Below are 21,832 nucleotides of genomic sequence, written 5' to 3' on the forward strand. Positions count from 1 at the left end.
TTGGTATTAGTTACTTGACCTCAATCTGCCCAAAAGAGGCCATATGGCATCTGACCACAGGTTCAGCCAATTTGCTATGCCTTCTGGCAACAGCCAGTAATAGATACTCCCAAAACAGACTGTTAAAATAGAAGAATAGTATTCACAAGCAGTGGGAGTAACTCCCTGCTATACACCCCCGCTTTCAAGCGGCCTACTGTCAGGTATAACCCAAACTGAGGCTGCATTTTTACCATAACCTTTAAAAGCCCTCAAAAACCCCTTCTTTTATGCATTAACCTGTTTTCTGCATCCAGTTATTACTAGGAAGTATTCTGTGTATCAGCTGTATCATGTTCCAGGATCTGATCAATTGTGTTGTGAGAGAGCATGTGTTCTATTTTGCTCTAAACTTGTACACCAATTAAGGATTAGAGTATGTGAAATGAAAGTAAGCACTGAGAAACGTTCATTTTCCGTTCATCTCAACCCAAATCATTCTTCCTACACCCTCAAATGGCAAAGGGGAAAAAATGAAAACAGTTCCACTACACGTAACAACTACCTACAGAATATCTTGGATACATATGATTACCAGACAGGTCTGCCTAAAGTCTGAGCTGCTTCCACAGATCATAAACACTGGAAAAAAAACCCCACATACTTTGTCTAGGTTTGACAACACCGATAGATTCACACGGTTGGAATATCACACAACTATTACTCTTTCATAGCTGTGACCAAATTGCAAGCTTCATGACTGATAGAAGACTCCATCATTTAAAATTACATTAATCTTTAGAAGAAAAGCTACTATAAAACAATCAAAGAAAATGAAGCTTTTCAAGTTACCTAAAAGCTATCCAGTCAACAACAACATGAAATAGACCAGTGAACCTAAGAGGAACAATTTCATGAAAGAAGGAAGGAAGTTTGCATTCTTTAACACTGTTTCAAAGCTTCTCATGAAGTAAATGAAGTATGCATTTTATGCAGTACTAAACTCACAGATACAGAAAAACATTTACATTACAATGAATAGATGAAGAGAGCAAAATACTACAGGACAGAATGAAGAGTAATAAACATTTGTACTTCCTCATTCCCTATTGCCATGAGATATACCTTATAAACAGCAAACTTTTCCAGACTACTAATTCACATAGATAGCAAACAAGTAGAACTGAATACAGAGAAGTCCCTATAGAAGTAGAGATTTCTTGTTTGCTAGTTTCTACATGCCCCCTTCAAGCAAAAGAAAAAAATCTTACAAATTCATACAGCACTTAGTTTTGTATCAACTAAATTAATTATGCAGGCACATCACATAAGAAGCAAAAAGCAAACAAAAAGGACAGGTGAAGGTAAACCTGTTCTGGAAGCAGCAGCTCACATCAGCTACATATAAGGTTCATTTTGTATGCTGTACCCATACATTGACCTTGAACAACCTTCTGTCAATATCCACCTGCTGTTGCCACTAAGTCCTTGCTTCTGGATTGTAGTATGGTAATAAACAGACCCCAGAACACTGCTTTTATCCTAATTATGCCTAAAAGCTCCTCTGCCAAGTCTCAGTAAAGGACTACTGGAATTACAGTATGCCATTAGTCTGGAACGAATCATAACATCTTACACTCAGCTTTTCAATAATATTTTTAGCTTTCCTACATAATATGTAACCTCATGCTGACAAAACAAAATAGTATTCCTCCCATCCCAAAATGATATTTAACTAACTTAAAGAGAACAGAGTTACTGAATCACTAAATAACAAATTAGAGTAATGAATTACCACAGACAAGTTCACAATACCTTTATGTGATATAAAATGTAACTCCATGCATAAAAATCTCTCCTTAGAAGACATACAGAATTTCCTAAAGCTTACTCTTGCATTGTAAGAGACTATCAAGAATAAAGTAATTAAAAGAATGTGTGGTTTCAAAAATAACACTGTGTCAAGATGTAGTCTAATATGTTAACACAATACCTAGAAGTTCTTACTTTAATAACTTTATTAAGGCATTCATCAGCAACCATCCGGACATCAGATTCTGCATCCTCACTGCAGAGGAGAAAAACTTCCATAGCAATCCCCAGCAGTTTTTGAAATTCTGGAGAATTTCTAAATAAACAAATATTAGAAAATTACCACGTGCACTGCAAAAAGCAAACATCAATGCTACTCCTAACGGGTTTCCAGAATTCTACTGCGTATACACTATACAGTTTTACAACAGGATAAATGATCCCAGCAGACAAGTGCTTCATCAGGAGTTAGGAGATCACTTCTCTGCTCTCTTCCCTACATAATGTGGCATTTGACTTCTGCACCTTGGTTTTTCTGTTTGAAGTAGGAAGATAATACCTACTCTATCAATGCTTAAAGAAAACCGTTTCTCACATTTTTGTCTCAGTTAAAAAAACAACAACCAACAACAAAAGCAATAACAAACATTTCATTTCAGTTTAAGAAAAAGTTGAGCACTTAGAATCAGCAACTACCAGGAAGCCTACATGTATCTAGTCATCAGAAGTAGCTATTCATATTAATGCAGCAAATTAAATTAATGCAACAAGCTTAAGACAGACACTGTCTTACCTTAAAGACTGAGCAACAATGTTTTCACATATTGTCAGGCAATGATTCACTCGTTCTTTCTTGGTAGCTGAAAGATCTTTCTTTCTAAAATGAAACAATTAAAATAAATCTAAGACTAAAAGTGAGCAGTAACTATATAAGCACAATCCTATCATACATCGCAATCCCACAGATGGATTTGAAATTGTCCAAATAGCTAAAATCTAGGCATGGTCTATACCTGTCAAGAATAATGTCCTTATAGTATCACTTAGGCCCAACTTATCTAACCTGCAGCAAGCACAGAACAAACAACTGAAGTCACAGAATCAAAGAATGCATTTCTGCAAAAGATGCAAAGCCCAACGTGTAAAGTCAGTCGTTTAGAAAACTTTAGCATTCACTCTCATGTACTATAAGCTCATAAATAACAGAAGCTTCTTCCCTGCTCCATCTTCAATCTTTTTAATGAAAGAGCTGGGAAAACAAAAAACAAAACACTAGAATGAGACAGATTCACAACCATGACTCTGAAATTTCATTTCCTTATATGCAGTCTCCTACCTTTAACTTAACTGACAGAGAACCACCCCTGGGAGAAGGAAAATTACTTATAAATAATTAACTAGTTGAAACCCAGGAGCTGAAGAACAATACCCCAAGGTACCACTCATGTGTACTAGCAAAGAGGCACCTGCTTATTCACTCACAGATGAGTGAATGCCCAGATGCACAGAGCTGGACTTCACTTTGGCTTTCCAAGTGAAAATATGTCATCTGTATTTTTAACACTTACTTCTCTGCCTTAAGAAAAAGCAGCAAAATCATCAAAGAGCAAAGAAGTGTTTCTAAATTTGAAGTTGGAAAATGGTCAGAGCAGCCTTGAACTACATTAACATAGTTAACACAGCTCTAAGGAACAACAGTAATCAGCCAAGAAACACATAACAGTAACTGAAAATACACTGTTAAGACAAAAACTTTGGAGAACTGAGCTGTCAGACCTTCAGCTCAAACATTACTACACTTTTTGAAATAAGTACCCCTATTCTTCTTTCTGTCATACTGGAAGTGGAGGTTTATTTCATTCCAACATTTCAGTTTCACTCCCAAAGATCTAGTTATTTTTCCCTTGCAAAATGATAAGGAATATTAATGAGGAAAACAAAACAACGCTATTTTTCCATTAGATCTAAACAAAATATTGTCAAATGTAAGCTTTGGTATTCCTCAAAGAGGATCTCTTCATCGGCTAATATAGCCCTGGGCAAGGCAGGGAGCAGGGATAATAATGCACAGATGAGCAAACACCAAATCTGACAGACTTCTGTAAGCAGAGAGCTCCCCTAACATGAATCTACCAGTTCTGAAATAGGTAGTTGAAAAAAATAAAAATAAAACAAAGAAAAGAGAAAATTTGAAGTGAAAACAAAGATGGTAACTTCTGAACTACAAACATTCCATTTAAATCAAAAGAACAGAAATGGTCACTATCCAAAGGGAAAGAAGAAAAAGCATCAAGCTGTCTTTGCTGCACTGAATCCTTCACTTGCCGTTTGGTATTTGCCTTCCTAAAAAACAACTTCTGAAGGAGAGAAAGAAAACATTTAATGAATATCATGTGTGCACATTTTCTGTGTATATAGAGGGAGAAAGATAACACAATGATATTTTTTGTCTCTGGAGGTAGAACACAAGGGATTTTTTAAGGAAAGGTTTATTCAGAAGTATCAAGAAGACCTTAGGTAAACTACTGATGAGCATACCCAGTGGCACAACAGTATCATGCATTTCTTAGAAGAGAGCTGAGGCAGCAAGCCTCAAGTGTACGGTCAGACAGCACTTCAGGTTTCAAGAGCAGAAGGCAGGAGATACTGAAGCAGCAGGTATCAACAGGAAAGCCTCATCCCACAGGCATTGGAGTTTAATCTTCGGCTTGCTTTTACAGACAACCTCAAGCCAAGAAGATTAACAAACAACAACAAAAAAAAGCAAGTCCTGATAATTTTGCACTCCAAGCCCTAGATGAGCTGGCTACAGAAAGATCCAGCTTGCTTTTATTAAGCCTTGGAATTAAGGATGTGTAAAAAGGCTAAAGCATGAGAGCTGAACCAGCATTTAAAAGGTCAGGCCAAACAGCCTGACATTAACCTCGAGAAAAGCAATGGGAAAACTCAAAGAAGACTCTATTAACAAACAGAAATATCAGTGGGTTAAAAAATAAAGCAAATAAAGCTGAAATACAGTGACTGATTCGAACAATACGGTAATACAGTCAGCAGTGGATAGATCAAGGGACTGGAAAAGAAGTACACACCCTACAAATGGTAACTCCAAAAACTCATCCTGAATTACCACTGACAAGCAGGTCAGCAGGTATCAGCCAGGCAGCTCCTACAGCGTTAGTTAAGCAGAGAACTTGTAACATTGCTATAGGCACCACAGATAAAACCTATCTACAATCATGGATTCATTGACACAAAAACCTAGGAAAAAAAAAAGTAATGAAAAATGCCCGTTACTGGAAAGTTCTTTGGTTCTTCCAGAAGAACCTTTGGCTCCAAATTAAGGGTTAGAACCAAACGTAACTATAAACGAATGAATAAAGCTCGAATGAATAAATAGGTCACAATTTAAAACTACTGCAATAATTAACTATCAAAACAAGTCAACAAGATAAAAGGTTACTAGTCCAAAGGTGGGAAAAAAGACAATGAAAAGACAATCTTTAGAACAGACAAATCAAGGCCAGATACTTTTCCAGAAGAAACGTGTGATCAGCACACCACTGTAGTCAGCCCCTTGGCAAGAGGAAAAAATGAATAAAACACAGGATGCTGTATGACAGGGGGACCCCTGCTCTTTAGTTTCACTGAATAAACTCATTTTTTCACATCATATTGACCACATTTTCAAGTTTGTGGGAGCTTTGCAATCCAAAACAAAACAAAGCCAACTCCAGCCAAAATTTAAGAGTCTGAAAAAGCTAAAAATAGATACAGGAGACAAAAAGGTGCCTCAGCAGAAGCTTTTAGAAGCAATATGATGACAGATAGCTCAAACTAAGTATACACAGAAGAATAAAAAAAAAAAAAAAAAAAGAGGAGATAAGAGAGGAGGCCACAACCTGACATCTGTCTGTAACATGTAGTAAAAGCATAATATATGATTAATGCTGATTAAAACCTTAAAAAAAAAGAAAAAAAGAAAGAGAAAAAAGCTCTTGGGTTGCCAGCAAACTTTTAAACTCAATATTTTACTAATGAAAGTAAAACCACGTTATTTTCATCAAGATCTCAGAAGTTATTGTCACAAAGACCTTCAATACGTTTGTGCAAGCTATTACAATCTCCACGCTCCAGCCTCTGTGACCTTAAAATATTTCATAAGACAGTTTTTTGCTGTTGCCTTTTAATTGCTTTTTTAAATGCAATGGTCGTTGTCACGCACCCCAACAGAAATGGGTTTTTTTATTGCTTTGTTCTTAAATCACATAGAAATAATTTTGAATGTTACACTGTGACAATATAAGGTGTCTATTTAAAAAGAGAGAGAGAGAGAGAGAGAGAGAGAGTAGGAATAAGAAGCCAAGAAGGATTTTACTTTTGCTTTACAGAAAAACATCTAACCATAGAAAAGAAGCCTATCAGCACCCGTAATAACATGATTACTCTCCAACTGAAGAAATGACAGCATCTCATTCATCTAATTTAAGCAACAAAACAATCAGATTTTTTCGGATAATGCCAAACATATTTAATTAAACAACAAAAGAAGAAACCAGCAGCATTTACATTATGAAATTCACCTATTTCTTTATTCTCTGAATACTGACAGCTAAAGCACCGCTGTTTTTACAGCTGCGAACAGATACAAAGATAGGAAGTTACCATACTGCACTACAAAATATTCAAGGGTTACTTCAGAAGGATCACAATTAAGATAAATATTGGTCCCTGCATGCAAAGAATACAGAAAGGCATTTCTCTTTTCCAATCCATTGGATGGAAAATGCAAGCAATAGCAGGAGCTAAGCTCAAGATGTCACCTGGCATTTCACTAACAGTTTTGGACACTTCAGCAAAGATTGGCACAATATCCTTTCATAGGCTTTTATGAGGCTCAGTGCCCATACTGAATTGGTAAAGCTCCTGGGGGCATGCAATACTATCAGCTTTCTGAAAACATGCAGTCTATTTTTAAACAGAAAAAAACAAAGTCAACTAGGACAATTACAAGCTTGATTTCTTAGTGCTTTGAATATGGTATGCCATAATGCTAACCCCCAAATCAGCCATAACATCCCTTCAGCAAGCATTACAAATTATTTTCAAGCCTTTCTTTTGAAATGAGATGGTTTATCCCAGCAGTATCTGCTTAGATTTTCTCCGCTATATATAGGAAATAAGTGAAATAGATGACCACCTATTCTCTGTGCCATGCAAAATAATAGTACAAACAAAACATAAAACAGAAATTAATCTTTTAAAACACTGAGGTGTCTAAAAACAATTAGCTTATAAAAAAATTTTTCATCTGTTTTTCATCTGTTGCGTCCCCAGACTGTCAACAGCACAACAAAACTGTTTCAGATGAGAGTCTCCAAGCAGTATGAACCACGGTAAATTCAGTTGGCACCCATTTCAAACTGTACTGTGGGAGCAGGTGGCCATGAGCCCAGCTTCCACTGTGCAGCAGCTCTGCCAAATGCACCTGAAACTGCCAAATTCAAAGTTACCTGCTCCTCAGACCTCCTGTTTCTCCTGTCACCCTGGAGTCTGGAGAAACAGCAACACTGTGACTCACTTACCAAATGCAGTGAAATCCTTAGTGCCTTTTCACCTGCTCAGTAATAGTTATTTTTAGAGAAAGCAAACCCAAAAGGCAGCACTGGGGCACCAAACAGCTCCTTGGCCTCCAGCAAAGCTGCAGGTTCTCTGACTCAAAACCAGAGTATTGCACTGATAGAAACAAATGTCTTTTCAGTACATCCATCCCTAATATTTAAGGATGAGAAGGGATACCATAAGCACTTGAGTTAATTCCTCTTAGATCTCAACACAAGTGACAGTGCATGCGAAGTTTGCTGTGAGCAGTCATCCACATCAAGTCCTCAGAGACAGACGAGCCCTAGACTTTAAGTTAGAAACACTTCGGATTTCTTGACCCTTTTCCCAGCAGCGTACCCATCCAAAACCAAAACCACACTGTAAAACCCATGCAGCGTTCCTGTACCCCGCTCTCATTACCTAGGCTGCTGCATCTGCAAACCTTCACCCAGAAACTAGCTGCCACCCCAACTGCACGGCGAACGGCAGCTCCTCCAGGCCCAGTGCCAGGACCCCGCGCGGGGCACCCCCGGGGAAGGTAGCGCCGAGGCGATGAGGACCCCCCCCCCCTCAGGCCTCGTGCCGCTCACTCACGTTCTCTGCAGCGTCTCCTCGGGGATGGCGGCCGGCACCTGCTGCTGCTGGAAGGAGCGCAGCGACTCGAAGGCCTTCATCAGCTTCTCCATGGTGGCCATCGCCGCTCCGGCCCGCCCTCTTGCAGGCGAGCGCCCGCCTCCTTCCTCACGCGCCCGGCTCTCCGCTTGTCCTTACTCGCCCTGCCCGGCTCGCCCACAGCCCCTCACGCCCGCCGAGGCTGCTCCGCACCTCACAGCCGCGCCGAGCCGGGGAGCCGCCGTAAGGACCCGCGATCTCCGCCCCGCTGCCCCACCGCCATCTTGGGGTCGGCCCGGCAGCCCTCGCGCTACGGCCCCACCCCCTGCGTGCTTGCCCCGCCCACCCCAGAGCGAGCGTCCAGCGCAGGGCAAGATAGAGCACAACGCGCGCAACGCCCCCTCCTCCCCGCCGGTACGGCCGTACACACAGGCACGCGGGCTGGGAGGGGGCGGGGCAGGAGGCAGAGCGACATGCACGCTGACCAATCAAGGAGAGCTGCGTCTCTTCCCGCCTGTCACAGAGCGCTGGCTGGCGGCCCCTGGCGGGAAGAAGCGGGGATCGCTGCGGCCCGAATAGCGCCTCAGCCATCCGCCCCCACAGCCGCTCCCACTGCTGAGACGCTTGCCAAGCGAAAAGGGGAAACACTTACAGGAACCAGGCACTTAGCGCTTGGCAGGGGCCCCGCTGGCCTCCCAGCATCAGCCTCGTGATGCTGAACCTGCTTGATCAGGGCGGTTTTTGTTCTCTTAAAGGACATACTAAACATAGCCATTTAAAGACTATTTCTCTCATGGCTGGTGGAATTCAAGCATTCAGACTTTTAACGAATGCTGTTATATATCCCCCATTTTAATGTATCTATAGTTGCTGAAACATCAGAATCACAGCATCACCAAGGTTGGAAAACACCCCTAAGATCATCCAGTCCAACCATCTACCAATATTTCCCACTGAACCACATCCCCCCTCACTACAACATCGGAATGTTTGTTGAACATCAGCCCTGGTAATTGAGCTGTACCTCAGAAACATGGAGTTGGTTCCCGTGCTGGAAATGGAGAATGACTGCCAGCCCTTCAGAGAAACCTCTGCACACATCGTCTACATCCCCCACATAAATCCAGCTCCATCAGTATAATTGCTGGAAAACCACAGGAGCCAAACCGATCACTTCTCAGCCAATACTCATTAAAACACTGCTCTGACAATTAACAATTAGCATGTGAACAAAAGAAAATGCACCACTGGAAACATCTGAAAGAAAAGCTAACTACAGCACTGAAAGTAATTCAACTATAAAAAGCCTCTATTTAATTATGTGTAATAAAATACGAGCTTTTAAGGTATAGAGAATGAGGCATTTTTCCTGATTTTAGAATAAAGCTTGTAGAGCTTTCTCTAGAACCTAGGGATTATCATGAATTTTTTATTTAGCAAATGCTACACGAAAATGATGACCACGTAGCCAGAGTGCTGCACACACCATGTGATAATTGCACATGCCACACCATGCTTCAAAATAAATTAAGCACACTAAAGAGAGCACCAGCCTTTATCAAAGATTAAACAAGCCACCAACCAACTCAGTGTTTGCAGAACTGTTTTGAAGCCTTAGATCAAAATTAACACCATTCCCCTAAGGGCTGCTGACTCACCCGTAGAAATGTAAGTAAGGCATGCCCACACTCCTTGCCCTCCTCTTCCCACTGTGCTAGCAGTGTTTGCCCTTCTGCTCATTATCCATACACTGGGGTAAGTGGAAGAGAAGTCCGGGGTATCTTGGGTTAGAGGTCTTTCTTTAGTCTTTATTAAGAGGCTCTCCCAATTTAAAGTCATCGATGCTTGCAAAAACACAGATCGTGTCGCTGATCCTACTCAAAGAGCAGCCCCACAAACACCTCTACCGACAAAAATGATGTGGCAAATGGGCAGACGACAAGCAGCAGCAGGAAAGGTTGGAGAACTGGAATTTCTGTAAAGCTAACACTAACACAAAGGAATAAAGCGGTCATAGTCTCAGTGGAGTAACAGTCACTACTAAGTTATACATAATTCAGTGGATGACAGCGAATTCATCTACTGCCAGAAGCAGAAAGAAGCATGATTTTACCAGGTTTGAAAGAAAGGCATGAATGATGTGAATGTTTTCTAACCATAATGAGCTAATTCTCCATTTAACATCTCAATACAGGTTAGATGAGCATGACAAGGATAAATATTCTCTCCTTAAACCAGCATTGCCAGAAACAATTCATCAAGTCCCTGATTTCACACAGTAATCCAACAGACTTTACTGACCCACATAATACAACATATGCGCACAGTCTACAACATGCCAATAACAGTTATATTGTTGTTACAGACCCTTAGATGGAAGCAGTTCTAGATACCAAACTCTTAGCCCTCCAACTCATGTCATAAAATTACAATGAAAGCCTTTTTCAAAAGTAAGGCCACACTTCGAAAATACAAGCAGCGTACCATTGAAAAATGTTTGATACAAAAAAAAAAACAACACACAAATCCACCTACTTTCAAGGTATGATTTTTTTCAAGGAAAGTGAACACCGCATACACTTTTTTATTTTTATTTTGCATTAGTGGAAAATTCAGTGTGGATAATAGGGCTGATGACACGCTAAGCAACTACTGACCAATCTTGCATTTACATTCATAGTGTTATCACAGTAAATGTGTTAGAGAAAAGTAGCACATCCCTATAAACCTGTAGGAAATTCACACAGAATCTGAACATCAGATTGAGAAATAAGGTGGCACCTGAGCAAATGCTAGGGTGATTTTCCTGGATTCATCAGTCTCATATTAATAGCCATCTTACAGCATGCTAAACATTTTCTATTTCAACAAATTGTGATATATATATATATTTATTACAACTTTACCTATCCCAGCTATTGTGAAAGACATGGTAAATAAATCACGTAAGACAATAATATATGTTGTTGAAAGACGTGGCACTGTTTTGCTTTTATTTCACGAATAACAATGCTAGAATATCCAGGAAAACAGCTCATACAACAATTACTTGAGTGGTATGGAAATTCTAGAACTAACACATCACATTTAACAGTCAACACTGCTATATCTGAAAGGAATTCTGGTGGTTTGGGCATACGTGGAACATGAGAGAAAGGTTACCTATCTCTGCCATACGCATAACTAACGGTAAAACGTATGGACAACTCTGAAATAAAAGGACTGTACATTCAGCAGTAGAGACATCATTACTACAAAAAGAAGCCAGGCAGGAAATTCAAATTAAACATAAATTCAGCTTATCTTTACTTAAAAAAAAAAATAAAAATCCTTTTTTCAGTATGTCTTAAAGAGAAGTTCCCTACTGAAAAATCTTCAAAAATGAAGACAGTATCTCCAATGCTAAACTAATATACCAGGTAAACCATGAGAAAATGTTAATATTTCTGTTACAGTACTTTAGTAACTAGTAACTAGTTTCAATCGAACATACTGATATTTATGTGAATCAAGATCTTTTTTGCTTATCATGACTACCAAATATGATCTGTATCAGATTTTGCTTGAGCACTGTGACAGATCTTTTCTGCCTTCTTCAAAATATAGCAGAGCCAGCACATAAAGTAGACTTTTGCAACTGAACAAATATTATTCACTTTTGGCAATGAGAAATTTCTTACATCTATATTCTTGGAAAAATAATTGAAGTGCCTTCTAAAAATTGCTGTGTGTTCTTTGGTTGTTTTTAATAGCTTCTATCACAGATTTCTCTAATTAAGCAATTTTATTCTGAGACTTTTTTTTCCCCCAACTGAGACTGTCTTGTTGGTATTGTTTCTAGATTATAACATCTTCATTATGATCATTAAACTCTTAAGGAAAAAAAGCAGACAATTCTTTTAAAGAAAGAAATCAACCCTGAGGCGTGAAGATTCTGTTCATCACAATAATCAAAAGTATTAAGTAAACCAGTAATACTGGTACACAGTTTCACAGTCTGAATCTTGAACTCCATGTGTAGATTCCACGAGGTATGCACAAGCAGACAGTAAGACTTGCATAAACAAATGTTTGGAAACAAAGACACAGAAAAGGATCGATCTCATGCAAATAACTCCACAGAATTCGTAGATCTTTCCATTATCTCACACCAACAGAACAAAGCACTTAGGCTGCTAGATTGTCTCATTGCTATTAAAATCTTGTAACACAGATCTAGAATCAGAATTCATGGAGGTGTAATGAAGGCATCCTGAATAACATCAAATTTATTTTTTCTTCTGGTAATTATAGTTTCATGGAAATAAGAAGGTCTACATCATCAGTAAATAAAACCTGCAGTCTTCTCTCATCTGCATCCTACAAAAATCAATAACAACATTTGTATTGCATTTATACCACAGTATTTCACTTTCATTTCCTTACCCTTTTCACACTTTTAAAGTGAATCTCCAAGCTAGAAATGTTAGTCACTGTAGATCACATAGCGTAACTTCTTAATCTCCATGTACCGCATAAAGAGAATGACATTGATCCCTGCAGTTTCTTGTCCTAATTTTATCAATTACATTAAATAATATCTAACCATTATGCACTTATATTTCTAATTGCTTACATTTTATAATTTGATACTTCTTCAGATTTCAACAGCTTTAATGTATCTATTTTTCATATAAATAATGAAGTTAGTAAAACTGTGCAAAGAGTAAGGTTATACTCATTGAATGAGGATAAAAAGAACACATTTTTAGTTGAAAAATTCTGTCATGACCTTAGTAGCAAAAAAAAGAATTTAGGTCTTAACACTGCTTACATGTAGTTACCCTTAAAAAAATAAAAATAAATCAGAGGCATTCATAACTTGAGGAAAAACTTGTGAAATGAAAGCTTCAGAAAAACATGCAAAGAAGCCACATGTGGTCAAAAGTTCATTGTCCAGATGAGCATAAGCATAAATAATTGAAAGAACTGATTATTAGGAACAGCTTGCTTTTCTGTTCATCTAGTTTCTTTTCTTGGGAGAACCCTGGAGAAAAAGTGTCAAATCTCTACACTCCAAAGTGGGAGCTAAAGCATTTAGTTATTTTATGTTAAAATACTTCTCTATCTCTAAAATGGACAAGAAATTTGAAATACATTATGGATATACTTTCATGTTTTCTTTATTTGTTTAAGTTGATTCCTGTATTTTCTTCATAAACGTTACCCAGCTTGTGTCCATGGTATTCTTGCCCACATCTCAAGTTCCTCTAAGCAGATATTAAATCCAGAATGTCGCTCCATGCATCTAATGTTAATACAGTCACCTTTGTTTGCCTCAGAATGGTAAACTGAAGATCTTAAAAAATTAAGCCCTTAATAAGAGAAACATGATCGAGTTGGTATTTCTAAAACACTTTTGTTACCTCTCTAAAAAGGTAGGGATGGAGAAATAGATTTCTCTTATTGTTGTACATAATAGAGAGGATCAGGTCAGACTGTGCCAGCTCATTGTCTCACACATAATGGTTCTAGCCAACACCCTTACTTCAGCTGTTTCTCTTTCTGTCAAGTCTCCCATTCCCTCACTATTGCATCAAACTGTCATGCAGGAATTTCTCTCTCCCACTGCCAATTCCTCTCTTCCATGGTAGTCATTTTGCTGTCCTCTGTGTCATTTTAGATGTAAGGAAACACACACTGAAAACACAGAAAAGGACTCGAATTCTTCATTTCTGTGGCACAGTATTAAAGAGGAACAATTTCAAATAGGCATCCCAGCAGACTTGGTAAAATGTTAGTTTTCCAACTTATTTCAAATTTTAATCCATTAAAACGTTTCTCAGCAGAAACAAAATATTGTGAATTTACACCTGCAGTAGGCTTGACTACCAAATGCAGCTCTGAGGCACGCTCGCTTTCTCCCAAGGGGGTCTGTGAATCATAAGCAGAAACCTATTGAGGTAGATAGAACACATACAGTCTGCTTGCTTCCTACAGATTTGAAACTGAAAAAATAACGCATGCTCTGTAGAGACAATCTTCAGAATACAAAACATAATGTGTAACAAAAGTCATATCAACTTCAAGAATATTATATTCAAGGCTAATTTAAACTTTGAAAACAGAAAAGGCTCTCATGAAATGTGTTCCCTAAATTTATTCTCACACAGATAAACTGTTTTACACAGAGCTTTACAAAATAAAGCCTGGCATACACTGAGCACAGAAGGGGCATTTTACAAGCTTCCATCAAACTGGAAACAGTTCTGCTCATGAACATAAGGTAATCATAACTAAACTTCACCAGCAGCTCCACAGTGGCATTAAGGAATCATAAAAGTAGGTTTTAATCTTTATGCTTTCGAAGGTTATAAGGAAAGATTATTTACAGAATTATATTTAATACTTTAACCTTCCCTCTGTGGCAGTGATCACTGTCAAGCCTACAGTACTGCATATAACAACATGAAAAGCAGAGAAGTATTAAGAGCCTATGGTTTGTTTTTTGTTTGTTTGTTTTTTACCAATTATAAAACCCTAACATCCTATACGGAGTTGTAAACAATTTAAACTAGAGAGAAAAAAAAAAAAGAGTTCCCACAGGTAAAAAGAAGTCCTTTTAGGTAAGGGCAACAAAGTACACAAAATATTGTCATAAAATTTGGGCATAGATGTACTTGCACAGTCCATGCAGAGGAACTGTATGGAGAGGATGTGTAAGAAATGAGAAGGGGGGGGGGGTAGTACAATTGGTCACAAGTTCAAGCTAAATGTCCAGAATTCTAGACAAAAACAAGTAAAAACAAAGACTATTTTCAGATCTATATAGCAAACAGCATTTCTTAATAGCTAGCCACAGTGCACTGAATTCCTTTATTTCCTTAGCAGTTTTCTTGAGATGCAATAGATGATAGCACTGCTGTGCAGCCAAATAATACTAGAATTTTGAACAGTACAGCAATTTTACTCTTAAGAAAACAGCTAATAAAGGTCTAATTAACAAGATTTTTACCAGGAGCAGAAAAAGTCAAATTAAATTTATGCCATAGATATCATTTCTCTGCTTTAAAATCCTATTAATATTTCTAGATCCATTCCATTGCAGGGGTGGGGGGAAGAAGATAAATCAAATACATACAGAAACACACTCACTCAAATGGCACTCGTTTTTTGTACAATTAAGCTTTAGTGAAAAATATACATCTTAAAACAAATGAAGTACAAATGTACAAAAATTCTTGAACTCATAAAAAATATATATAATACACTTTGCTACAGAGATATAAAACATTTAAAGTTTGCTTATCCTTTCTGATGACAGTAAAGTGATTTAAAGTCTAGAGGACTCCTGCTCCTCATCACTGCAATCAGATTTAAAGCAGACCTGCGAGAGGAAACAAAAACATAACTTAGCTGCAAAGATAACACTTATTGTTTTGGATATTCTGGGGACACATAGGTAACAGAGAGGGGAGGGGGTTGGATCTTCTTCCAGAACATTTTACTCCATACTAATACTTTGGGAGCATCAAAGGAAACTGAAGTCCAACCCCAAAGCTCAAGTCTTTAAGGTTTCTTTTTAGAGAAGTGAAGAACCTAAGATTAAGTTCACAGGAGAAATAACTGTAGGGTTCTGTATTGTTTTTCTTTTTTTTAAATTCTAAAACCAGCTGAAGGCTTGTAACCCACAACAGTATTTTAAGAACCTTCTCAGCAGGAAGAACTGTATCTTAGGACAGTACAAACTGATTCAGCTTGGTAAAACTATGCTGAGACAACAAAAGCTTTAAGTTTAGCTATCTGAGATTATTACTGTACTTAACCATTCCTTCTATTCCTTCAACATAAACGTGGAAAAAGTGAATTCAAAAAGGTGAACTAAAAATAGCAGTACACTTATGCATTCCATTAGCACTGTACCATTTTACAGAGGCGAATTATCAGCTGATGACAAAAATCATCACCATGCAATTTTAATGTGGCTCTGGTGTGTCTACTTAGCAAATTTAAAATTCTATTTCTGCTTGAAAGCCAAAGCAGTTCCTTGAGAATTGCTTCCTACTGGAATATACTAGGCTTCTCAAGGCAATTCCACACTAAAGTGCAGACATACTGAGCAAGCAAAATCGTGAACAGTATCTTCAACTGAAAATATTTACAGATAGTTTACACCTCAGCACCTATAAGCAAGAGATCATCATATCTTTAGACAGTATTTTGGTGTTCATATAACTTTAAAACATTTTTAAGAAGAGGAGTTAGGTCTGTAAGAGATTTTGAAAATGCACAGCCTCTATGTAAGCATATGTTGTTTGGTGACAGAATTAAAGCTTCTCGCTACAGTATTTTAACATTTGTTTTATAACACTTTTTCATACTCATGCATTTAGGGGGTTATCTTCGTTTAGCTTAACATACCACAATAACTTATTGGGAGTCCATCTTTCTAAAGGAAAAAGTATTATATTGCACTGCCCAATTACACTGAAGAGTCCTCAATTATCTCTCAAATCATCTCCTTGTATGCTCTACAAAAATTGGCCAAGGAGTATAACCGAAGTTAATATCTTCAGAAAAAAAGATGTACAATACAGTGTTAACAACATACACCACTTCCCCCCCCCCCTCCCCCAGGCAATGCCTAGCAAACAGAGAAAAGCAGAATGCTGTAGGAAGAAAAACTCCTGGAGTTTATATGGATTGTCACAGTTTCTGAAATGCAGCGGAGCGGACAAAGGCGTAATGCAGCGGAGTGGACAAAGGCGTAAGTCAGCTTTCATCAGTTTAAGCATTGAGAGAAAAAAGCTCTTCCTATCACAAATTAACATTTTAAAATGCTTGAACAGATTTTAAGGTCTTATATTTTCTTACTGAAGAAAAATAAATAACCTTACCTCTCCACTAAAAAGTCTGTGAAAGAAGCCTCTCTTTGGTTTTGGAGACCTCTCTCTGTCTGGTGACACAGTACCATCAGTTTCACATGCATTAATATCTTCAAAGCATCCTGTTTCAATCATCTTTGAAACATGAAATATAAATTAAGTATCTATACAAGCCTCTCAAATGCTCCATTCATCATCCATTTACTCTGACTGGTTACTCCTAACAAGTTAAAAATACATCAGTTTCATGCTACTTTCATGCTACATCATTTGCAGACCTACTTGAAGGAAAGCACAGAATCTACATTAAAACTTCACGAGCACTAAGAACAATTTAAAAAACAATGATATGAGCACTATCATGCAGGCAAGCACTAAGATGCTCCTTCACTTTTGTAAGGAATTTGTCCTGCCTATAATGCAATAAGCATAAATTTTTAGAACCAGAAGTGGATTTGCTTAGTGTACCGCTATGCACTTGATTTTCATTTTGTCTGATCTGCTCACTTAGAACACTCTAGCATAACAAATATAATATCTTATAGTATAGACTAAACTTTATTAATAAACATGACTGAGTATGAGAAATTATCAGTGCAGAATCCCAGACTGCTCATTCAGTAGCCTTAAAAGGAAGTCTGACTTTACTATTGCTGAATAGTTTGTTTTGAAACAGTAGAAGAAGTAAGCTCTGGTTCTGTAAAGTTACTTGGACACTCCATTGATGCTTGGACATGACACAGTGAGACAGCAGCTTTCAACCAAGCCTATTAGCTTGTTAATAGTTTGAAAACTATCTTCCTCCTATCAAGAGTGATAATCCATACAGACAACATCAGAACAAGGAAACTCTGGTGACACTGATGCTGAATAGTTTTTTTTTGTTGATTGTAATAAGATGTCAGCATTCATTTTACATACATTTATTGGGGAAAAAAGTTAGTATGAAAAATTTATCCTGAATTAATTCTTCTAACCACTGTACTAATGAACATCTTCTCTGAAATATATAATACCTCATTTTGCCAAGGGATTGAGACACAACCCGTAACAAATTTCGAATAGAAGTCATCATCCGTAGTATCCAGGTTCACTCCTTTTACTGTAGAGAACTGCTCTATGTCCAGGACATCTTTACAATACACGGCACGTGGCTGCAGTATAATACAAGATTGCTTCATTAAGTTTTTTTTGCCCTATTTGAGCAGAGGAGGTATGAAATATCTGCAGTTCTGTATTTCACATAACTAATGACTGAATTACACTATATTACACAACAGAAATGCAAAACCTTAATAGAATCTTGTCATAATGCACTTGGGAAGTTCCATCCATCCTGGAAGTAACAGAACAAGAGCATCACAAACAAGGAGAGCATGCAGCATCTCTGATTTTTTTACTGGTTGTCATAGCTTATTTGTCCTCTGGCAGCTTCCTTTCAACTTGAGTGGTTTCCTCAAAGCCAAATTTAATACATTTAGCATCTGATCTAGGAAAGACGAGTTTTCAGGTCTAAGAAATCAGCTAGAAAGCTCTTCAGTGCCATACTAAACAACTTAACAGAAGCAGTATTCTCAGATGAAATGTCACAAAACAACTAGCCATCAATATCTACAATGGTAATCTCCAGCCAACATGAATAACTGTAAAAGTTTATCTGCAGTTCACACGATTACTGACACAGAATTATGCAGTTCATGCCTTTTTAGATACTAATTAATCTGTCTCACCTACTTACATCTGGCAAAAATGGAGGCTCCAACATGTTAGCTTCCAGCCTCTTGAAGTTAATATTCTTGAAAATAGGATGTTGCTTCACAACAGCAGCTCCATTTTCTGTGCAACCCAGTCGCTCCCCTGGATTTTTTGCAAGCAACTGCAAAGATATGAATAAAAAGGCTGTCCTAGTGACATAATCTCTCAATTGAGAAGAAAAAAAAACAACCTTATATCTTACTTGCTTGGCTGTTTAGAACATGAACTTCACTGTGGTATCAAAATGAACTGGAAACTCAAATTACAGCACTGTAGACAAAAGAATCCCTGAAAACAAACTGTTACTATTTCTGGCAATAAAGACTAGACCAGAAGTTGTATGAAAATATTTTAACTGATACTACGCCGAATAGCTTCTGCAGTAGGCTCTGCTTTCAGGAAATACAAGCTTTACATTTTTTCAATAGCTTAAGTAATTTTTTTTTATTCCACATAAACTAGTAAAGAAACATTTGCAGCTTTCTGTATAGGTGTGCTCCTTAATAAATTTAAGAGCACAGAAGATGAAAAGTATCTGATGTCTTAAACAGGCTCTTGGAGAGAAGGAAGCTCATATACAACTCTACCATTTCTCTGCACACAGTATCAAAGCTGAACATTTTATTGCTCTCTGTGATTACACATGGTCTAAGAAATGCTACATTTCTCATACACGTGAAAGAGAAAAAAATTTATGCTGCCTCCCTTAAATTTTATAAAGTTCAGATAAAGCAAACAAGTAGTGGACCATCAGAAATGTCCATTTGAACCAAAAATAAGACTGAGGTACTCTTAGTACACCTCACTCCAGCTTTGAAAAAATTTCAATAGAAGACTAAAAACAAGCAGTTCATCTCTTAAAAGGGATTAGAAATTTAATTTTCAAACCTCTACGTCTCTTCACCCACCATCCTGCAGATGGATTTTGCCTCCTCAGAGAACTTGTCTGAATAGGTTTCTTGGTCCTCCTTTACTCTCCGGTCAATTTCATCCCGTTTGACTCTTTCCTTATGCTTCCTGAATGGCGACTGTCCTTCAATCATTTCATAAATTAAGCAACCAAGACCCCACCAATCTGGGCTGAATGTATATTTTTCATTTTTGAGCACTTCTGGAGCTATAAGAATAAACAAAAAAATCATTTAATTGGTACTCTTTTGGTTCTGTACCAAAGGTCTTTAAGCAATCTCTTTGTTCTCTGAAGAAATGTTAATTCTACAATGAAGACTGTGTATCCAACAGAAGCACGTTTTCTTTTTAACACTTAAAACCAGATGAAATAAGGTGTTTTCTTAAATTTCTACCTAAAGCTATAGTTTCCAAAATTAATCTTCCTCATTTATCAAGAAGGTTTATAACTGACTACCAACATCTTCCACCATATATTACAGTCTTTCTTGACAGACCCAATGTAGCTGTTTGGGCAAATCATTTTACACATTCATTTGACCAAACTTGAGGTAAAACCTAACGAATAAAGGATATTTCACATACCCATGTAACCAACAGTGCCAACCCGTCCTCTGACCGTTTCTCCTTCTGGAATCTGCACAGCTAATCCAAGATCTGAAATTCTAATATGCCCTGTTCATATTAAAATAAAAGAAAGTCAGCAAACAATAAAATATCACTTTTATAACAAGAAATTTCTCTTGCGCAACTCATCAAAAAACACCTAAAACCATCAAAGCATTCATGTATCTCATGGAAGTAACCTTATTTAACTAGAAAGAAGTGCCCACTTTTTTTTTTCCCCCCATCCCCTTTTGTAAACTTGTAACAGAAGTACGGATCTAATTCATTTCCCAAAGGTCATACACACAAAAAAATCTAACTTTGGCACTGGCTTCAACTCTAGTATAAAAAGAAATCAATGTCTGCTTTTATGGAGTTCAGTATGTACACATTAGATATTTATATTTTTCCATTCTGTATTCCCCTCTACAGAAAGCTAACTTTCTACCTTTCTAACAAAACATCAGAATTTACTCCATTTATTCGCAATATGAGGAAACTGTAGTCTGTGTCAGGTTTTCCACTAATCAAATACCCTAGTAATGCTAAGTGCAAGCAATAGGAATTTCTGTCCCTACTCCTACACAAGAAGAAAAGTAGCCTAACCAAAACGTACTCAGAATCGTTGATGTTATAACATGCCAGTTCAATATAGAACTATCACAGATTCCCAGAACAATTCATAAGGTCTCTAGTGCAACCTCCTCATCAAACAAAGTCAGTCCCAACTGTTTAAGGATTTTTTCAGTTTGTTTTGTGTTTTTGTTTGGTTTTATTTCTGGCCTAGAAAGCCTCTAAAATGAGATACTGCATCACCCCACCAGGTAGCCTGTTCAAATGCCTGGCATTCATTAGCACATGTTTTCTTAGTCATTCCAAAAGCACTGCATCATCTGTGTTAGTTATTATTAGTACATTCATTTCTTTTTTATATATGTTAGGTAATCATGGTGTGGGGAAAGAGAGTAGAAAAACTTAGCTGCTGCTTTTTACGCTGCTTGGAAATAATTAAATGCACTTAAGCAGTAAATGCTATTTTAAACATTCAGATGCTCTTCTGCTCCATAACATCTGATGAACCCCTTGTCAATTGCAGGATCTGAGCTCCTGAAGCTATTTTCTAATTAGCCTTCTCTCCTCTCTGGAACAAGATCAGAATATCCCTGCCAGAAAAAAAGGATTCTAGTGCAGTCCTGTACGGCTACATTTTTCCTCAAAGAAACCTGCCGCTTTTGCTAGATGTTGCTGGAGAGAAGAATTGAAGAATGCATTTGATGTCTGTTAAAGCTTAAGGTCTTGCAGTGTGACTTCTTCCCAAGCATCTTCTTTTCAGAAGTGTATCAGTCAGAACATGCTGACTTTAAAGACTAAAAATAAATCCTCTGCTAATGACTCTGAAAGCAATTTTTCCTTTACCTACAATCCTTAGCAATTACAAGAACAAACTGGTAATATTCAGCCACAGCTTACAAGAAGGTAATTGATGCAAATGCTCTACTGTGAGTTCAAAAAACTTCAGTAAGTTTAATACGAAGTCATTAAAGAAAATTAATTTGGCTTCTGGGGGAAAAAAAAGAAAAAAATTTTTTCATATTGATTTGACTTCCTTGATTCTCTCAAGCCACATCTACACTAGAAACTATCCAAACTCCTGTTTCCATTGAAGTGTTGAAACAAACACTCATCCCTCAGAT

At 37.6% G+C, this 21,832-nt stretch overlaps 2 protein-coding genes across 5 annotated transcripts in view; both read right to left on the reverse strand.

The window, feature by feature from the left end:
* Positions 1 to 8,288, reverse strand: part of HTT (huntingtin) — a 68,127-nt gene extending 59,839 nt beyond the window's left edge. For both annotated transcript variants that reach the window (XM_065735852.1, XM_065735851.1), the window contains exons 1-3: positions 7,987 to 8,288; positions 2,585 to 2,668; positions 1,987 to 2,107 (exon numbers count right to left, since the gene is read on the reverse strand). In XM_065735852.1, the coding sequence (XP_065591924.1) occupies positions 1,987 to 2,107; positions 2,585 to 2,668; positions 7,987 to 8,087 (306 nt within the window). In that variant the 5' untranslated portion in view covers positions 8,088 to 8,288. The remainder of the gene's footprint in view (positions 1 to 1,986; positions 2,108 to 2,584; positions 2,669 to 7,986) is intronic.
* A 6,210-nt stretch (positions 8,289 to 14,498) lies between these two features.
* The window catches only part of GRK4 (G protein-coupled receptor kinase 4), a 109,304-nt gene continuing 101,970 nt past the window's right edge, over positions 14,499 to 21,832 (reverse strand). For 2 of the 3 annotated variants that reach the window (XM_065735871.1, XM_065735869.1), the window contains 6 exons: positions 20,118 to 20,207; positions 19,532 to 19,740; positions 18,607 to 18,744; positions 17,885 to 18,022; positions 16,881 to 17,003; positions 14,499 to 15,370 (listed from right to left, as the gene is read on the reverse strand). In XM_065735871.1, the coding sequence (XP_065591943.1) occupies positions 15,317 to 15,370; positions 16,881 to 17,003; positions 17,885 to 18,022; positions 18,607 to 18,744; positions 19,532 to 19,740; positions 20,118 to 20,207 (752 nt within the window). In that variant the 3' untranslated portion in view covers positions 14,499 to 15,316. Of the gene's footprint in view, positions 15,371 to 16,880; positions 17,004 to 17,884; positions 18,023 to 18,598; positions 18,745 to 19,531; positions 19,741 to 20,117; positions 20,208 to 21,832 lie in introns of those variants that run through there. The other variant, XM_065735870.1, reaches the window with a different exon arrangement.

This window comes from Cyrtonyx montezumae, unplaced genomic scaffold (genome assembly GCF_038088225.1).
Source record: "Cyrtonyx montezumae isolate F1298 unplaced genomic scaffold, pur_monq_1.0 scaffold_2, whole genome shotgun sequence".
In the NCBI taxonomy this organism is placed as follows: Eukaryota; Metazoa; Chordata; class Aves; order Galliformes; family Odontophoridae; genus Cyrtonyx; species Cyrtonyx montezumae.